The following is an 18,178-nucleotide window of genomic DNA, read 5'->3' as shown; positions in this document are numbered from 1 at the left end:
TCCATCTCTTCCTGCCTTCTCATCTTCACTTTTGGTCAGGTATTGCCCATTTGGTCTCATGGACTTCATTGATCTAGTGAGCACGTCCCTCAGGGGTGTTCCCATCACTCTCTAACCCACTCTAATCACCAAGACTTCTTTTACCAAGGTTGCGACTTCCATGTCACTAAATCCAATAATCAACTGGTGGTCCTCTTTTAACCCGCCCCACGTGCAGCATCTGACTGCAGCATCTGACCCCGTAGCTCACTCTCTCCTGGAATTTTCTTCTCTTGGCTTCTGGCGACCACTCACACCTGGTTCCTCTCACACTGCCTGTTGCTCCTTCGCAGACTCTTTTGCTGTTTCTTCCTCATTTGCTGGATCCCCAAATGTTAAGGTTCCCCAGGGCTCTTCTTTCTGTACCTCATGCCCTGGTGATCTCCCCTGGTCTTGTGGTGTTCAATGCACACCAAGAAGCCAGACGTCCTCAGAAGACTCTCCAGGGACATTTCTGCAGCTGAGAGTTCTTCCCAGAACTCCAAACTCCTGATCCCACTCCTGTTCAACATCTCCTCCTGAATGCCTTACAGGCATCTCGAACTTTACGTGCCAGTAACAGAACTACGGATATCCACCTCCCCACCTGCTCCATCCACACTCTTCCCCATTTTAGTTAACGGTGTCTCCGTCCACCCAGTTGCTAATGCTGAAAGTTATGGAGTCAACTTCTCTTTGTGTCCCACATGGCCCATCCAATCCACCTGGAAATATTGTCAGCTCCCCTTGAAAAATATATGCAGAATCGGACCAATTCTCAGTACTGTCGAGTGGTCCAAGCCATCGCCATCTTTCACCTGGATTATAGCAACAGTCTCTTAACTGGTCTCCCAACTTCCACCTTTAACCCCTGTGGTCTATTCTTAACACACCAGCCAGGATGCCCTGTTAAAGCCTCAGGCCAGGCTCTGTAGCTTAAAGGCCTTCAGTGGCTTCCATCACACTCCAAGGACTGAGCCACGAAGCCCTTCATGAACCAGCCCCACGACCTCTCTGACCCCTCCTTCTCCTATTCTCCCTGGGTCACACCCAGTAGGCCCTCTCCAGCCTCAGGGCCTTTGGACTTCCTACATCTTCTGCCTGAAATGCACCTGCCCCGACAACCTGTGGGTTAGCTGGTATGCCTGCAAGCGCGTTGTGACTGGCAAAGAGCTTTGCAAACATAAGCTGCTGTTAGAGCTGGGCCCACCGATGCATGCGAGCAGTTTGCCCATTTTCACTCATTCCAGCATCTTCAGAAACCGAGAAAACAAATGATCGAAGATCCTGGTCTGCCTGGCATTCAGTTAGGTCCTTTGTGGAAACCAAACCAAATCAAACCCATTGCCACCAAGTCAATGCTGACTCATGGCAACCCCATGTGTTACAGAATAGAACTGCTCCATAGGATTTCTTGGTTGTAGCTTTTACAGAGGCAGATTGCCAGACTTTTCTGTGGTGCCTCGGGGTGAATTGGAACTGCCAATCTTTAGGTTAGTAGCCTACTGCAAACCGTTTCTGCTGCCCAGGGACCTCTTGGTGGAAGCCAGGAAGACACAGAGCCCTGAGTGAGGGCTAGACACTCAGGGGCAGGTGCTTTTCAGGGCTCAGCCAAGCCACCCCTTCTGAAGAAACTCTCACCCCTGCTTGCTGAAATCTGGTTGCTGTCCACATCTACACCACACGTGATGTCATGTGCACGTGGCTTGCTCTTTTGAAGACCGCAATGCGCTTCTGCAGGGAATGAACTACGAGGACCTCGTCCTCACGCCAGACCACACTGAAGTCCCGACATTTTAGACTCAGTTGTGCAACTATAGGTTTCTTTTTTAAAAAAGACTCGGTGTTAACCCAGAACTAAAGCCATTCCCAAAGTCAGCTCTTCAGACAAACGTTAGACTGGTCTATAAAACGTAAACCAATACTCACGAAGAGTGTGCTTCTTAGCTCAAGTGGATACACGAGACTAAATGGGCAGCTCCTGTCCGGAGGTGGAATGAGAAGGCAGAAAGAGACAGGAGCTGGTTGAATGGACACGGGAAACACAGGGTGGACAGGAGAAGTGTGCTGTCACATTATAGGGATTGCAAGTAGGGCCACATAATAATGTGTGTATAAATTTTTGTATGAGAAATTAACTTGAGCTGTAAACTTTCACCTAAAGCACAAAAAAAAAAGTCACCAAGTTGATTCCAATTCATGACGACCCCATGAGTTTCAGAGTAGAACTGTGTTCCACAGGTTTTTCAATAGCTGTGATCTTTTGGAGGTAGATCACCAGGCCTTTCTTCCAAGGCACCTCTGGGTGGATTTGAACCACCGAACTTTTGGCTAGTAGCCAACAATTCAACCAGGAGAACTCAAACTAAGACTGGATTATTACCTCTATTTTACCGATGAAGACATTGAGGCAAATTGCCTAAGCCTCCCTGCAGTGACTGTTGAAGTCAGGACCCATACTGAGGCTAGTCCAGCCCCACAGCCGATGGACCCAGCATCTTTGTGATACTGCATTCCACCACCAAATGCCCGAGTGTTGCCCCAATCTGCCCAGAACTTACACTGATGAACTGCTGACCTGCCTGGTACTTTTCCAGACAATGCATTCCATCATGGGGCAGCTCTAATGATCAGAAAGGGGCTCTGGTGGCACAATGGTTAAGCGCTCAGCTGCTAGCAAAAGGTCAGTAATTCAAATCTACCAGCTGTTCCTCAGGAGAAAAGACCTGGTGATTTGCTTCCATAAAAGACTGCAGCCTTGAAAACCCTATGGGGCTGCTCTGTACTGTCCTGTGGGGTTGCTATGAGTTGGAATCGACTAGACGGCACACAACAACAACAGCAACCATGACCGGAAAGTTCTGGCTGAGATTCAGTCCATATCTACATCCATGAAGCCTCATTTGTGGGTTTATTCTTCATCAGTAAACATTCATTCCTTAGTGTCTAGGGGCTTGGCACTGTGCTAAGGACTTGAACACAGCTGGCATGGGCAGAAACGGCCCCTCCCCTCACAGAGCTTACTGCCCAGGACTGATGAGCACTGTGCCAGGGAGCTGCTTACTAGGTCGTGTGGGAGCTTGGAGTGTGGCTTCTGGGAAAGATGCACCCTTGTCCAGACACAGTCCTGCAGGGAGAGGAGATACCATATGCCCAAGCCTTCTGTTCTTCCTGTCTGTTACAGGTTGAACTGTGTCCTCCAAAAAGACATATCAAAGTCCTAATCTCTGTACCTGGGAATGTGACCTTGTTTGGAAATAGGGTCTTTGAAGATGTTATCAGTTAACATGAGTCTAACTAGAGTAGGGTGGGTCTTAATCCAATCATACTGGCGCCCTACAAAAAAGAAGAGACACAGGGAGGCAGACAGAGGAAAGGCGGCCATGTGACAACTCATCTACAGGCCAAGAAACTCCTGGGTCTACCAGGAGCTAAGAGAGACAAGGAGGACCTTCCCCTAGAGCCTCTGGAGAGAACATGGTCTTGCAAACGCCCTGAATTCAGACTACTAGCTCCAAAACTGTGAGACAACACATTTCTGTGTTCTAAAAAAAAGAGAGAGAGAGAGAGAGAGAGAGTCAAGGGCATTCATTACCTCGTCAGAACTGTCTTGATCTCACACTAGAGACTGCTTACCTTCTTCACTATCTCCTCTGATCGCTGTTCAATGACGAGGGACAAATGACGCCGCAGCCTGTCCACACTTATCTTGGGAGCGTTGTATGGGAATTTCACTATCACATTAATGTGGCCCATAGAGTCAACAATCTCAAAGTCCGGAGGGTCAAAACTCACTGTTCAGGAAACAAAGTCAGAAACCCCAGCGTCCGTCAACCAGAATGCTTCCTGTTGTCATGACGCAGGCTTACTTCTCTACCACCATTTCTCTTTAATCTGTAGCCCTAGTTGGCTGTCACATATGGCTTTTTAAATTTTATTGGTTGAAGAGCTAGAAACAATATAAACAACTTGTTTATTACCCCAAGACATTGAAGACAGATTCTGAGATGGAAGTCAGTAACTTTCCCAATTTTCAAGCTGTATTCTAAGCACACACAAAAAAAAAAAAGACCCCCCCCCCCCACCGTATTACAATAATAATATATGATGACTGTGGAAATATCAGAAAATGCAGATGGGTGATTATTCCTGGATGCAGTTAATCGTTTTTTGTCGTGTGTCTGTGTAAATATTGTTGTCACTAGCTGCCATCAAGTCAGCCCCCAACTTACGACGACCCCGTGCACAATGGAAATAAACACTGTCTGGTCCTGCACCATCCCCTCCATCAGTTGCAAACTGCACTGTTGTGATCCATAAAGTTTTCACTGGCAGATTTTGTAAGTAGCTCACCAGACCTTCTTAGTCTGGAAGCTCCACTGAGATCTGCTCAGCATCATAGCAAAACGCAAGCCTCACTGACAAATGTGTGATGGTTGAATATCAGGTACTTTGGATGGGAATCAAACCTGGGTCCCTGCATGGAAAACGAGAATTCTACCACTGAACCATCACTGCCCTCTGTAAATATATATATATATATATAAATAAATAAATCATTCTTACATAGTTTTGCATGCTTTACTTAACAGTATTTCATAAACATATCAATAATTATTTATCTATATAAACGGCTGGCATACTGTGACCCATGGGTTGGATTTTTGCACGTCCCGGGAGCTAAGAATATTTTTTTGGTAAAAATATAAAGAGTATGTGACGGAGACCATATGTGGCCCACCAAGTCTAAAGGATTTCTCATCTGCTCTTTACAGAAAGTTTACTGACACTTTTCTTCATTAAGTGGCTGTACCGTAATTAACCAATTTGTTGTTTTGAATATTTAATTGCCCCTAATTCTTCTGAATACCATCAGTGTGTCAATGAATATTCTTTGAACTAAATCTTTGCATTCATCTTTAATTGCTTCTCGAGAATAAATTATTAAAGAGGAATTAGGGTAGGCACGTGGTAAGGTTTTGAATCATACTGCCAACTACCTGCAGCCCTGGTGGCGCAGTGGTTAAGACCTTGGCTGCTAACCAAAAGGTCAGCAGCTCAAATACACCAGCCGCCCCTTGGAAACCCTACGGGGCAGTTCTACTCTGTCCCATGGGGTCACTATTAGTCAAAATCCACTCAAAGGCAACAAAGCTTGGGGTTTTTTTTGGTGTTTGGCCAACTACCTTTAGAAAGATAGCACAAATCACACTCCCTACATTCCCTCTCAACCTGATTACTGATGCACTTTTAATATTTTCCCTTTTGATTCATGAAAAATGGTAACTCATTATTACTTTAATGTACTTCCCTTAGTGGTCTGAATACCATGATCTATAAATTGTGCTTTTCTTTCCTTTTTATGTAGACATACACACACATGCACACAACTCCAGAAAATCTCAAAAGCATCCAAATTGTTTGCCACCGTGGAATTCAGTTGTCATTATCATTTTGCTATGCATACGTACATGGGTGCACACCCACACACTCTGTAACAGGAAGCTGAAATCTTTCCCTTGGAAACAAGTTATAAATTAGGACACTGAGAAAGCACTGGAGCCTGGCTGAGGGCTGCCAACAACTGCCTCGGAGCTGTTAATGTGAGTATCTTAGGGAGCTCCCTCCAACCGTGGGGAGAAAAAGAAGGGGTATGCAGACTCTCAGTTCGTCTTTCCCCTCTGAGGTTTGGGTCCTAAGTAGGTGCACACCTGGGTGTTCATGCTTACAAGAGCTATTGGTGGACACCAATGTTTGCTGGAGCACCTTTTCCAACAGCCAAAAGGTGGAAGCAACCCAAACATCCTCTAACAGATAAATAGATGAACAAAATGTGGTCTATTCATACGACGGAATATTACTCAGCATGAAGAGAAATGAAGTCCTGATACATGCTACAACATGGATGAATCTTGAAAACATGCTGAGTGAAAGAAGTCATCCATAAAGGGCAAATATTGTATAATCTCGCTTATATGAAACAGGCAAATCTATAGCGAACAAAGTTTATTAGTGGTTAAACCATTAGCTCACTGCTTAGAGGGCACTGAGTTTCTGCTAATGGTGGTGGAATAATCTGGAAAAGGGTAATGGTGATGGTTGCCCAACACGATGGACGTAACCAAGGTCACCGAATTATACATGTCAAAGTTGGTGCATTGGCAGATGTTTTGTTACGTATACTTTACCACAGTAATGGTGATAACAAAAGAACCATTGTGCTGGGATCTAGGGATGGGGCACAGTAGTAAGGAAAACCAGGGCCCAAGAGTTGTGACAGGTTACAGAGAAGCCACTTGAACCCCCTCTCTACTTCCTGTCTGCTCGTGAATACCAGCCTCACACGGGCATTTCAGGAACACTCTGCAGAGCACAGGCTATCATTCCACTTTTCAGATAGGAAAACAGGCTCAGAGAAGCAAAGGAACTAGTCCGCAGTTGCAGAGCTGGGAGGTGGCGGGGCCAGGAGTTAAACCTATTCTGAGCCTGAAACACCTCGGGAGGCCTTCGTAGCTCATGGCAGAACAGAGAAGGAGGATAAAGATGAGAAACAGAGATCAACTCACTGTTTAAGGGCAGGAAGATACTGTCCACACAGCTGACCAGCTCTGTGTTCCCTTTGAATGCCACGACTCTTGGGATGTAGGTCTCATGCATGTTGTTCCATAAATCTGTTAGGTCACAAAACGGTCTCGTAATATTTGTACAGCCTTCAACCATCTTCATGCCTTCTGGTTTACTTTGAAAGTGAAAGACATGAAAAAGGCAATCTTTAGCAGTATCACTACTTGATAGCACTGGGTTTGGTTTTTTTTTTTAAGGAGAACTAGTTATATGGCTGACTCACTTCCTCATTTTAAGACTGCTCAAATATCCCTGTATCCAATAATTTCCCTAACACACACACACACACACTCTCTCTCTCTTTCTCTCTCCCAGCCCTTCTTTCCCCATAGAGCAGAGACTTTTGTTCATGGGTGGACCCCTGGCATGTAGTACATGTCTGTAAATATTTGCTGAGTGAATGAACGAATGAACAAACCCTGTGCTTTAATGGCACAGGCCCTGGATTTCCCAGCCCCTGCAGACAATTCTGGATGCATTCTCTAAGATCCCCCCTTCCCTCCCTAGCTGAGAACCACACCATCCAGTCCTATTTTGAGTCTCAGAAGGGCAGGTGGGTGTTACATATGACAGAAGAATGCAAAGAAAAATGTTAAGACTTTAGCGGACATCAAAGAGAAACTTTCAAGAGGCTTTCCTCTGGGTCAACGATCATTACCAAAGCGGCTATAAAGCCAAATAAACAACAACAAAAGGATGCTGGGAGGGGCTGTTGGATCAAAGCAACAGCTTGTGAGGGTGATTGTCAGACGTGGAAAGAGAGAGCCAAAGACAGCTCCAACCATTGTGTCGTTAACCTCGCAGCAACTGCTAAGGAGGGGGGACTAGCTCAGAGACCCTGAGCTCTGTGTCCAAGTGTCCCAGCTGGTAGTGGCCGAGCCAGACTTTGGACCCAGGCCTGTCCAAGTCTCAGCCAGGCAGCTTTCCGGTGTGCCACTGTGTCTCCCCAAGATCAAGCTAAACCATCAATATGGTCCCCAGACCTTTGGACCCCTGTCCTCAGGAAATGTAGGATCTTTCAACATTTACACTTACAGAAGCAGAGAAATAATTGTGAAACAAACAAAAAATAATAATAATAATTTTGTTTGTGAGGCTTTTGATCTGTAGAAAATAGTTATAAGTACGAGTTTGGCCAAAAACAACTTTGCATTGTTAAAAGTATTGAATTTATTAAAAAAAAAAAATGGATGGGCATTTTATCTTTGACCTTCTGAGACTCTGAATTAAAAAAGAAAAAGAAAACAGGAAAAGAGAGAAAGAGCAACTAAGTTCAGCTCTAGCACAAGTAAAGTTCTCTTCCACTTGCCACACAAGAGATCACATGTTTAGCAAGAGAAAAAATGAAACATGAAACCAACCTCATGATCGTGTACCATAATGTATAGTGTGTTGGTACAATGGAATGGTTTTTTAATTCCCATGAGAAGATTGACTGGAAGTTTCGTAGCGTTATCTTTAAAGTGCAAGGTTTCTCTAAAAAATCTGGAGAAAAGAGAGGAAAAAAGAAACACTGATGCTTGAAGCCCAGGGTTGTGCTCCGGCCACTGGTCAAGCTGACCCTTGGCATCTTCAGCTCACCCTCCAGCAGAGTTGCCCTCCAAGGAGCCCAGGGGTCTTGAAACACAGGAAGGAAATGGTCCCACTGGACATGTGAAATGAACTAATTGAAGAGACACATATTGTCAGAGGAGGCAAGCCCAGGAAGCTGGAAACTGGTGCTTTGTAAACAGAGTTTGGATAGAAGGACTCACTGGATTTTCTCTGGGTGGAGCACTGCCCCAAATAACTCAGGTCATTTTCAGCTTCCTGGAATCCCTCCACCACCCCCAGTCCCATCCCATCTTCTCAACTCAACTCCCAGCTCCTCCATGAGGGCCTCCTTCAGCAGCTCAGCCACCGCAAACTTTTTTCCTCTGAATTCCCCACTACACCAGGGAGGAGGCACGTAATGTGTGCCCAGACCTGTACTTTCTAGGCATTTAATCCCAGAACACCAAGGTGGGTACTATTAGTAGATCCATTATACAGGCCGTGAAACTGATTTACACATTGCTATGTTGCTGCAAAGCGGCAGATGAAAATAAGATGCTAACGGAACATGCCCATCAAACCTGCCATATATGGTTACGTTTTCTAAGATTATCCAAATTTCTGGGGCTTAGGACCTGGGCCTTTGCTTCTTGGTTGCCAACTTGTCATTCCCCCAACCCTTCACACAAAGCCAAACACGTATTTAGTTCTTAGTGAAATTCTAATATAAAAATATTATTTTCCCTGATCTGGTATCAATAAGTGGGAAGGCTGTAAATTAAAGAGAAATGATTTCCGGGTCATTTTTTGTTTGGCATACTCTGCAACTCCTCATTCTTCTATTAGTGAGAATATTCAGGTCAATATTCTTTCAAGGGGTTTTAAAATGATTTCTAGTATTAATTTCTCACAATTATGTGAGGCATATATGAAAACTGTATTTGGCTAATTTGAGCTCCTTTTATAGAGAAAGTATTTGAGAAAAAGGATTTCAATAAAATGGGCAACAGATCTGGGATCAGAAATCAAACTTCCCATTTTTTACAAAGTTTACAAAGTTTAGTCAAACCGAGAAAGTCTCTTACCAGGCAAAGCATGTGAAGTGACGAACACAAGGCTGATGTACACTGAGGAGAGGAAAAACATGTTAGAAAAGCAACCAAGTTCTCTCTGGACTCTACCTATAGGTATTGTTCTAAGTCTGGGGTTCTTCTGCACAGACGTATTAATATTGGATTGAGACTTCCTTGCACTAAAATCATGCTCAAGCAAATGGTAGTCAACGTTGGTACTAGCAGCACATAGCCCAGGGACTGTATCCTGAATGGATGCAAGTTACGATCCATTTGAGCACTGGCACTAACAATAGGTTAGGCTAGTTGAAGGGCGTTCCAAGAGGCAGTTATCTATCTGGGAAAATTCTCAGAATATGAATAAGCATGTTTATAGTTAATAACCCTTAAAAGTAAAGACCACCACCCATCTGTCTGTCATACTAGGGTGGCTTCCATATTGCTATGATGCTGGAAGCTATGTCACCGGTATTTCATATACCAGTAGCGTCACCCATGGTGGACAGGTTTCAGTGGAAACCTGAGCTTCCAGCCTAAGACAGACTAGGAAGAAAGGCCTGGTGATCTACTTCTGAAAATTAGCCAATGAAAACCCTATGCATCACAACAGGCTACTGTTGAATATAGTGCTGGAAGATGAATCCCTTAGGCTGGCGAAGACACTCAAAATACACAATGGCTGCAACACTGGTCTTGAGCATACCAATGACTGTGAAGATAGTGCAGGACTGGGCAATGTTTCCTTCTGTCGTACCTGGAGTGGCCGTGAGTCAGAGCTGACTTGATGGCAACTAACAACAACAACAACAAAAAGGTAAAGAGTTTACCGAAGGCAATGGAGGGAAAAGAAAAGTGTGCTGGTGATGGGATTGGGAGGTTCTCCACTTTTGGTATGGGCGCATTTGTTGTCTGGCTGTCACAGCAACATGGGAGGGGATTTACTGGCATTTAGTAGGCAGAGACCAAGGATACTATATGTCATAGACAGCTGTCCTCCCCAACACATCCATGGGTCCCCTCCTGATAAACCAGGGAACAAATAATGCGTTGATACTGAAATAAAATCAGAAGGTTGAGAAAAGGTATGAATGAATAGGATTATTTAAAAAAAAAAAAAAAAAAAAGACAATAAATGAAGTGCCCAAACCAAAATTCAGCCCTGGTTTTGCAGTTTGGTGGATGTGGTAGGACATAAGAGCTTGTCATCTTCCCAAATGCAGAAGTAGGGAGATACACTCCGCTCTAGATTAAAGTGTGACGAAAAGTAGCACTTACCCCAGGGATATAAGTTAAGAGGTCTGATCACAGAGGCATTCTGGCTTAAAACCATCTTCGTTATTTTTCAAGTTCTTGGTTCACTTACTGTCACATCTGAAAGGAAACCAAGCAAGAAAATGTAGATGATTAAAATTCTAAAGTGTCGGTCTAAATTGCAAAGATGAAGAAGGGCAAAGTCAAGATAACCAAAGGCCAGCAGGAAAGAGCAAAATTCTATGGGCAGTCTTATCTTGACTTCAGGGATCGATCAAGTCCTTAGTCAGTCAGGGAGAAATTTTTAACTTTTTGAACAGTTAATGCATTCACTTGGTTCAAAAATTTTAAACATACAAAAAAGGGTACAGCGAAAAGTCTCGCTCCCCTTAGAAAACTACATTAGTTTTTTTGTGAATCCTTCAGAGTGTCTTTACGCGTAAGCAAAAACAAAGATATATTTCTACCCTCTCCCACTCTCTCGTTTTACACAATAGACTACATATACTATTCCTTGTTCTACCCTTGCTTTCCCACTTAAAAGCACATTCGGGAGACCTTTCCATATTAGCATCTGCTATGGATTGAACCGTGTCTCCTCACAAACAGGTGTGGAAATCCTAACCCTACACATAGTCTTCCCTCATCCTCAGGGGATATGTCCCCCGTGGATGCCTGAAACCTCGGATAGTACCGAACCCTATATATACTATGTTTTGCCCTACACAGTGATAAAGTTTAATTTGTAAATTAGGCACAGTAAGAGATTAACAACAATAACTAATAATAAAATAGAACAATTACAACAATACAATGTAATAAACGTTATGTGAATGTCGTTCCTGGGCCAAATGGAGCAAGAAGGCGCGAGATCTCATTGCTGTACTAATTTAACATTTTTAGACGGTGGTTGGCCGCAGGTAACTGAAATCTCAGAAAGCAAAACCTCGGATAAGAGGGGAGGGGGACTACTGAACCTGTAAATGTGATCCCATCAGGAGATAGGGTTTTTCTTTTGTTATGTTAATGAAGTCATACCAAAACAGGGTGGGTCCTAAATCTAATCACTCCTGAGTTATAAAGAGAGCAGAAGAAGGCACAGAACAAAGACAGACGCCACCAAGGACCCGTCTACAACCAAAGAAACACCAAGGATCACCAGCAGACACCAGAAGCTAGAAGAGAGGCCCACCAAGGGAATTGATGTGGCCAAGACCCTGATTTGGACTTTTAGCCTCCAGCACTGTAAGAAAATAAATTTCTGTTCTTTAAAGCCACCCACGTGTGGTATTTCTGTTAATGTAGAATTGCTAACTAAGATACAAAGAGAATTTCCTTGTTTTTGATTTTTTAAATAGCTGTGTAGTGTTTCATTCTACAAATAAACCGTAATTTATTTAGCCAGTTCTCTACTGATGGACATTTGGGTCGTTCCCAATCTTTCCTGCAATGAATAATCTTGGGTATGTGTCATTTTGCATTTGTGAGAGTGTAAGTTAGGAAAACTTGCTGGAAGTAGAACTGCTAGGCAAAGGGTATGTCAATCTGGATCCCAGCAGGAAACATACACTTATGTCAGGATATCCTGAGGACAGCTTTAATCAAGGGACTATACACAAATGTGTGAGCAGCACGCAGGGAAAGCACAGGGAGACTGCAGTATCTCGAGCTACCACCAGTGGGGCTGTCACCACCCTGGGCTGAAAGGGCAGAGGAAGGGGGGCACACTGGAATCTGGAAGGACAGAACCCTGTGATAGAGCTGTAACATGAGGCCAAACACCACCAAACACACAGCCAGTTTAAGGTATTGTGCATGGAGGTGGCTGGGGAGTAAATATCCCCCACCACCCTCCTTCTCTTCTATTTGGGGCTCTCCATTGCCCAAATCAACACAAGGCAGGTTCCTAAAGCAAAATAGAGGGTGGAGAATGTAGGGGGGTGGGTCTGAAGGGGCAGACAGAAGAGATCTGGCACACAGGGGATATGCATTTGTGATTTTAATGCAAACTGTCAAACTGCTCAGCCTAAACCAGTTGCCATGGAGCCAACTACAATTCATGGTGATCCCATGTGACAGAGTAGAACTGTGCTCCATGGCGTTTTCAATGACTGATCTTTTGGAAGTAGATCACCAGGCCTTTCTCCCAAAGTGCTTCTGGGTGGACTCAAACCTCCAACTTTAGTCAACAACTGAGTGCAGGAACCATTTGCGCCACTTAGGGACGGGACTGTACTCATTTGTACACTCACCTGCAATGTGAGAGAACACCTGCCTCCTCACAGCCTCTTCCACAGATGGTATCACCAGGCCCTTGGATTGTTATCGAAGTTGTTATGGATTGAAATGTGTCCCCCAAAAATGTGTGTCAACTTGGCTAGGCCATGATTCCCAATATTGCGTGGCTGTCCACCATTTTGTGATCTGATGTGATTATCCTCTGTGTTGTAAATCCTAAACTCTATGATGTTAATGAGGCAGGATTAGAGGCAGTTACGTTAATGAGGTGGGTCTCAATCTACAGGATTAGGTTGTATCTTGAGTCAATCTCTTTCGAGACATAAAAGAGAGAATTCAGGAGAGAGGGGAGGGAAGCTCATATCACCAAGTAAGAAGAGCAGGAGAAGAGTGCATCCTTTGGACCCAGGGTCCTTGTGTTGAGCAACTCCTAGGCTCAAGGAAAGAGTGATGAAAAGGACCTTCCCCCAGAGCTGACAGAGAAAGGATTCCCCTAGAGCTGGTGCCCTGAGTTTGGACTTCTAGCCTCCTAGACTGTGAGAGAATAAACTTGTTTGTTAAAGCCATCCACTTGTGGTATTTCTATTATAGCAGCACTAGATAACAAAGGCAAAAGTTGTAAGTGAAAAATTATCTCAGACTGTTGTCAATTTTCTTATATTCTGAGTGAGATCAAGCATCTTTTCACATATTTAAGCGCCATTTGTATTTCCTTTCCTGTTAACTATCTGTTCATACCCTTTGCCCTTTTTTTTTACTGAGCTGTGGGCCTTTTTCTCATCGGTTTGTAGGACCTTTCTAAATAGGAAGGGAACTGGCCCTTGATATGTGATATGAATCACATCTTTTTTTTTTTCCTTTTCTTCTCAGTTTGTCACTTGCCTTCTGATTTGTTTATGCAGTTTTTCTTTTTTTTTAATGTGCCCAAGCGTCTGAGTTTTATGTTACCAGACTTAAAGTTATTTTGTTTCTTAGCTTCTGAATTTTGAGTCACAGTTTGAAGGTCTTCCCAAGCCAAGGTGAGGAAGGAATTCTTCAAGAATGTTAGGGAGCCCCAATCAGTCTTGTTTCTTCTCCCACATAGACCTTATGTCCCCATTAAAATGACGGGGCCCTATAGACTCTGGGTGTTATTCTGTCCCCAAACACTGGGATGGCACTGGACCCCAAGTCAAAATGAAAAAAAAAAAAAAGACAGTGAAGTAGTAGGCATGAGCTCAAGCTAAAAACAACTTAATCAAAAAGTTATCTTGACTGCCACAGTAACAGGTCTCACCCGGGTATCTCCTGGAGAAATCCAAGAAGTTCTAAGCCAAAACCTATGTCCCTACTGTAGTCTAAACCACCCATGAAGCAGGCACCTTTGTCCATAACCCATCCCATAACGTTGTTAGTTGCCATTGAGTTGGCTCCAACTCACGGCAACTTTATGTATAACAGAATGAAACGATGCCTGCTCCTGCCCCATCTTCATGATCGTTGGTATGTTTGAGTCCCTAGTCGTGGGTATCGTGTCAGTCCATTCATGGAGGGTTTCCCTCGCTTTCATTGGCCTTCTACTTTATCAAACACAAGCCCTTTTCTAGAGATTTGTTTTTCCTGATGATGTGTCTCTATTGGACAATATTCTATTGTGCTCTATAAGGTTTTCATTGGCTAATTTTCAGTAGTAGATCACCAGGTCAGTTTTCCAATGACTGGGCCCAATAAGTTCTGGGCACCTTTCTAATCTCCAAACACTGGAAGCTCCACTAAAACCTGTCCACCATGGGTAACCTTGATGGTTTCTGAAAGACTAGAGGCATACCTTCCAGCATCATAGCAACATGCAAGCCACCACAGGATGACAACTTGACAGATGGGTGGTGGCATCCCATAAGGCTGGACCCATTTAGAAATATCTGCCAATACATCTTTATGAAATATGATGTTATCTCCTGCCATTACTCCATGATCAGGGGTGGCATGGTTGGGAGTCTTCCCTTGATGCTGGGTGTACCTAGTTCCTACAACGCCACATTGGAGGGATTCCTCATACTTTGGCATCTGCCCTGTGGCCTCTGGTCCGTTTCTGATGGAGGTGCACCTCTGCCTTTGGTCTACATCTACGCAGGCATGCACACACACTAGCTCATTACAAGTCCAGCTCTCCCCTCTGGACCAGGGTACGTATGCTCTTGCTTTGTTCCTGGTAATCCATACCCCACTTCCAACCGGTCTTCTGATAACTAGATTCTTGCTTTCTTAGAAAAGCCTAATTTCTTCCCTTGGCATTCTGCCTGGAATTATTAATGGAGCTCGTTAAAACTGTCCCTCAGTACAAATAGATCAAACTTCCTGGAGCCTTGCCCTTGTGAATTCTTATCTCTATTGCCATGGCTGGCTTCATGGGTGTGTGACCCATGCAGTCACACACAGTCCTGCACGAAGAACGATCCCAGGCTTGGTTTAAAGCTCTCCTGTCGCCATCTTGAAATTCTTTGTGTTTTGTTAGAGAAGTCTGATGGGAAATGGAGCAAGTGCTAGGGGCTTGGAGCCTCAGTGCACTGCAATCTCACCGTCTCCATCCCCCTAGGGTGGGGTCTCAGCAGTCTGTTCCCCTGATCCCCTGGTGGGTGTCCCAGGCCCCGCCAGGTCACAATGGCAGCAGGAAGGGGGTGGAAGGTAGGAGTGCAGGGTCCCCTGTTCTAATGTTGCCTTCCCAGGTGAGGGTTCAGGGAGGGTTGGAATTGGGTACACCCACCCTGCTGTGGACTTGGGGGTGAGTATGGTGGGGGCCTTCCCTGGCCTGGGCTGGCAGCACCCCAGTTCATCCTGTGGGCAGCAGGCTGGAGCTTTGTTTGGCAGGGGTGGCTCTCTAGCCCACCTTCAATCCAGGTAAACAGCATGTCCCTGCACAGAGGTTTCAAGGCCCTTGGGCATTGCCAGGAGCCTGGGTGGTGCAAGTGGTTTCCCATAGGCTACAAACCTAAAGGTTGGTGGCTCCCACCAAGCAGCTCTATGGAAGGAAAGCCTGGCAACCCGCTTCTGTAAAGATTACAGCCAAGAAATCCTTATGGTGAAGTTCTACTCTGTAACGCATGGGGTTGCCTTGAGATGGAATCAACTTGACAGCAATGGGTTTTGGGCATTGTCAGTCCACTCTGAGTGGGGATGAAGGTTCTTGGGGAGGGGAGATACCTAGCTTAGCTTTCCCAGAGCCCACCCTGGCAGGGGTGTGGTGCATCTGTTCTGTGGCTTCCAGGGGTGGGGGGGGAAGACTTGGCACTTCTCAGCCCAGGTACATATGGTCTCAGGTCCAAAAGGCAGAGGGGCCCCAGGAGGCCCTGCATTTACTCCCCACCCCAGGATCCCTGTGGCTGAGGAAGCACTCACTGGGGTCGGCTCTGTGTCTAGGGGACCCTATCTTCCTCCTTCTAACCTTCCAGACTCTGGTTTAAGTCTGCCTTTTCTGGCCAGTTTGAGGAACCCTCTGAGAATGAGTTACAACATATGAACTGGTGTAATCTGATTTGATGAGTCTGCATAAGAGTTAAATGCTCTTGTATTTGCATTTACAACTGGCTTTGCATATTATAAAGAAAAATGGCAAAATCCATACTAATAATTTAAAATCTTATCATTTTTTTTACTTAGAACAACATTAAATAGCAAATAAAAATCATGAAAAGTTGAGAGAGACCATGGAAAAAAACAGCTTTGCATTTTAGAACTTCTTGTGGTACTGCATCCTGCTGTCCATTGTCACTCTGCTCTGTGCCCTGCCCATTCTGGTACTGGCCCTGTCTGTAGCTCACCAGGGCCTGACAAAGGCATCAAGCTCCTTAGGCTGCATGCAAGGCTGTCACCACTCTTTCCTGGTTTACCGTGAGTTACCGTCCCATGAATGTGCTGAGTTCCAGCTGGCATGCCATCCCCTGACTGGTCACCCCCCTGCTCTGGCTCTCACTGTTCTGGGGGTCTCCTTCCAAGAAGTTCTCCTTGCCATTTAAACCCAAGGAAACACTACTGATTTTCAAGGTCTAGCTCAGATGGACACTACCTGGGTAACGTGATTCTTCTCTGAATTCCAATTCCTCCTAAAGAGACAGACAGACATCCCTGAAGGTGCTTGCTGCCTCACAGCCCCCATGAGAGGGCATACCTTTGGCTTTTCATCCATCTGGCATACCCTGCCATCTGGTAGTATCATTGGCAATCTACAAGTAGTGAAAAGAACTGGATTCAGAAGTATTACACAAATACAGTTACATAATTCCACCCCCACCCCCAGAAATTAAAAGAAAGTAATCCTTAGTCCCACCATTCACCATCCATGATCGCTAACATCATGGCATATTTGTTTCTAGTTTGTTTCCAAAGATCTTTGTTGTTTCTGTAACAATTCTTATACACACTCATTAAGACTGAAAACAATGTATGAGACCACTGCCACTGAGTCGATTCCATCTTATAGTGACCCTACAGAATAGAGTAGAACTGCTCTGTAGGATTTTCAAGGCTGTAATCTTTATTCCTCCCAAGGAGCGGCTGGTGGGTTCGAACTGCTGACCTTTTGTTAGCAGCTGAGCACTTAATCACTGCGCCACCAGAGCTCCTTAAAAAAAAAAAAACTATAAAAAATCAACCAAACCTGTTGCCGTCAAGTCAATTCCAACTCATGGCAACCTTACGGGATAGAGTAGAACTGCCCCATGGGGTTTCCAAGGAGCAGCTGGTGGATTCAAACTGCCAAAACTGGCAACTTTTTAGTTAGCAGCCGAGCTCTTAACCACTGTGCCTCCAGGGCTCCGTCATTAATATTAGGTGAACATAATCCTGTAGACCTTTCCACGCATATAGGTAGCTAGCTAGCTAGCTAGCTTTTTGTCTAAATCTAATTTTATTTGGGAAAAGCAAATGAAGGAATTATTGAAATTTACATTTCTTTCTCCTTAAGAAATAACAACATCCTAAAATATTCCTCTAAGATTTAAAAAAAAAAAAAAAAGATTATCAAAGATACTAAGAAGTTGGAGTAAGAAAAATAATACCAGCGGCGTTATGTGAGACTTCAGCTACCATTGAAGCTACGCTCTAGACATAAATAAAAGGAACATTCTGAGACAGCAAGGGGATGAGGAAGAACACAGAAGAATGCCAATAGCCAAGAATACACTCATGCTGGACGGGAGCTAGTTCCAGAGTGAAGCCGATCACTTTGAAGGACATGAGAGAGTTTGCCGCTTGATTCCTGCAGGCTGCACAGCGTACAAGGATGAATCTTAAAGTTTCATAACATCTGATCATTTATTCCAAACCTTGAAAGGAAAGACCTAAGGTCAACGCCAGTGGACAAAAATCATAAAGAAGAATGTCAATATATTTCTATATGTAATAATTTTATAATTTTGCATCAAAAACATAGACAAAAGGGTAATTGGAAATAACTGAATTTTTAA

General features: G+C 44.4%; 1 protein-coding gene across 13 annotated transcripts in view; it reads right to left on the bottom strand.

Moving 5' to 3' along the window:
- Positions 1–18,178, bottom strand: part of IFNAR2 (interferon alpha and beta receptor subunit 2) — an 89,575-nt gene that overhangs the window by 16,343 nt on the left and 55,054 nt on the right. For 5 of the 13 annotated variants that reach the window (XM_023548459.2, XM_064273197.1, XM_064273198.1 and 2 more), the window contains 5 exons: positions 10,524–10,619; positions 9,261–9,302; positions 8,004–8,127; positions 6,585–6,757; positions 3,655–3,812 (listed from right to left, as the gene is read on the bottom strand). In XM_023548459.2, the coding sequence (XP_023404227.1) occupies positions 3,655–3,812; positions 6,585–6,757; positions 8,004–8,127; positions 9,261–9,302; positions 10,524–10,578 (552 nt within the window). In that variant the 5' untranslated portion in view covers positions 10,579–10,619. Of the gene's footprint in view, positions 1–3,654; positions 3,813–6,584; positions 6,758–8,003; positions 8,128–9,260; positions 9,303–9,951; positions 10,040–10,075; positions 10,302–10,523; positions 10,620–16,779; positions 16,804–16,881; positions 16,937–18,178 lie in introns of those variants that run through there. The other 8 variants (XM_064273201.1, XM_064273203.1, XM_064273202.1 and 5 more) reach the window with 6 other exon arrangements.

The sequence above is a fragment of the Loxodonta africana genome, chromosome 20, assembly GCF_030014295.1.
Source record: "Loxodonta africana isolate mLoxAfr1 chromosome 20, mLoxAfr1.hap2, whole genome shotgun sequence".
In the NCBI taxonomy this organism is placed as follows: Eukaryota; Metazoa; Chordata; class Mammalia; order Proboscidea; family Elephantidae; genus Loxodonta; species Loxodonta africana.
The sequence above is the reverse complement of the archived record's forward strand: the minus strand, read 5'-3'. Positions and strand labels throughout refer to the sequence as shown.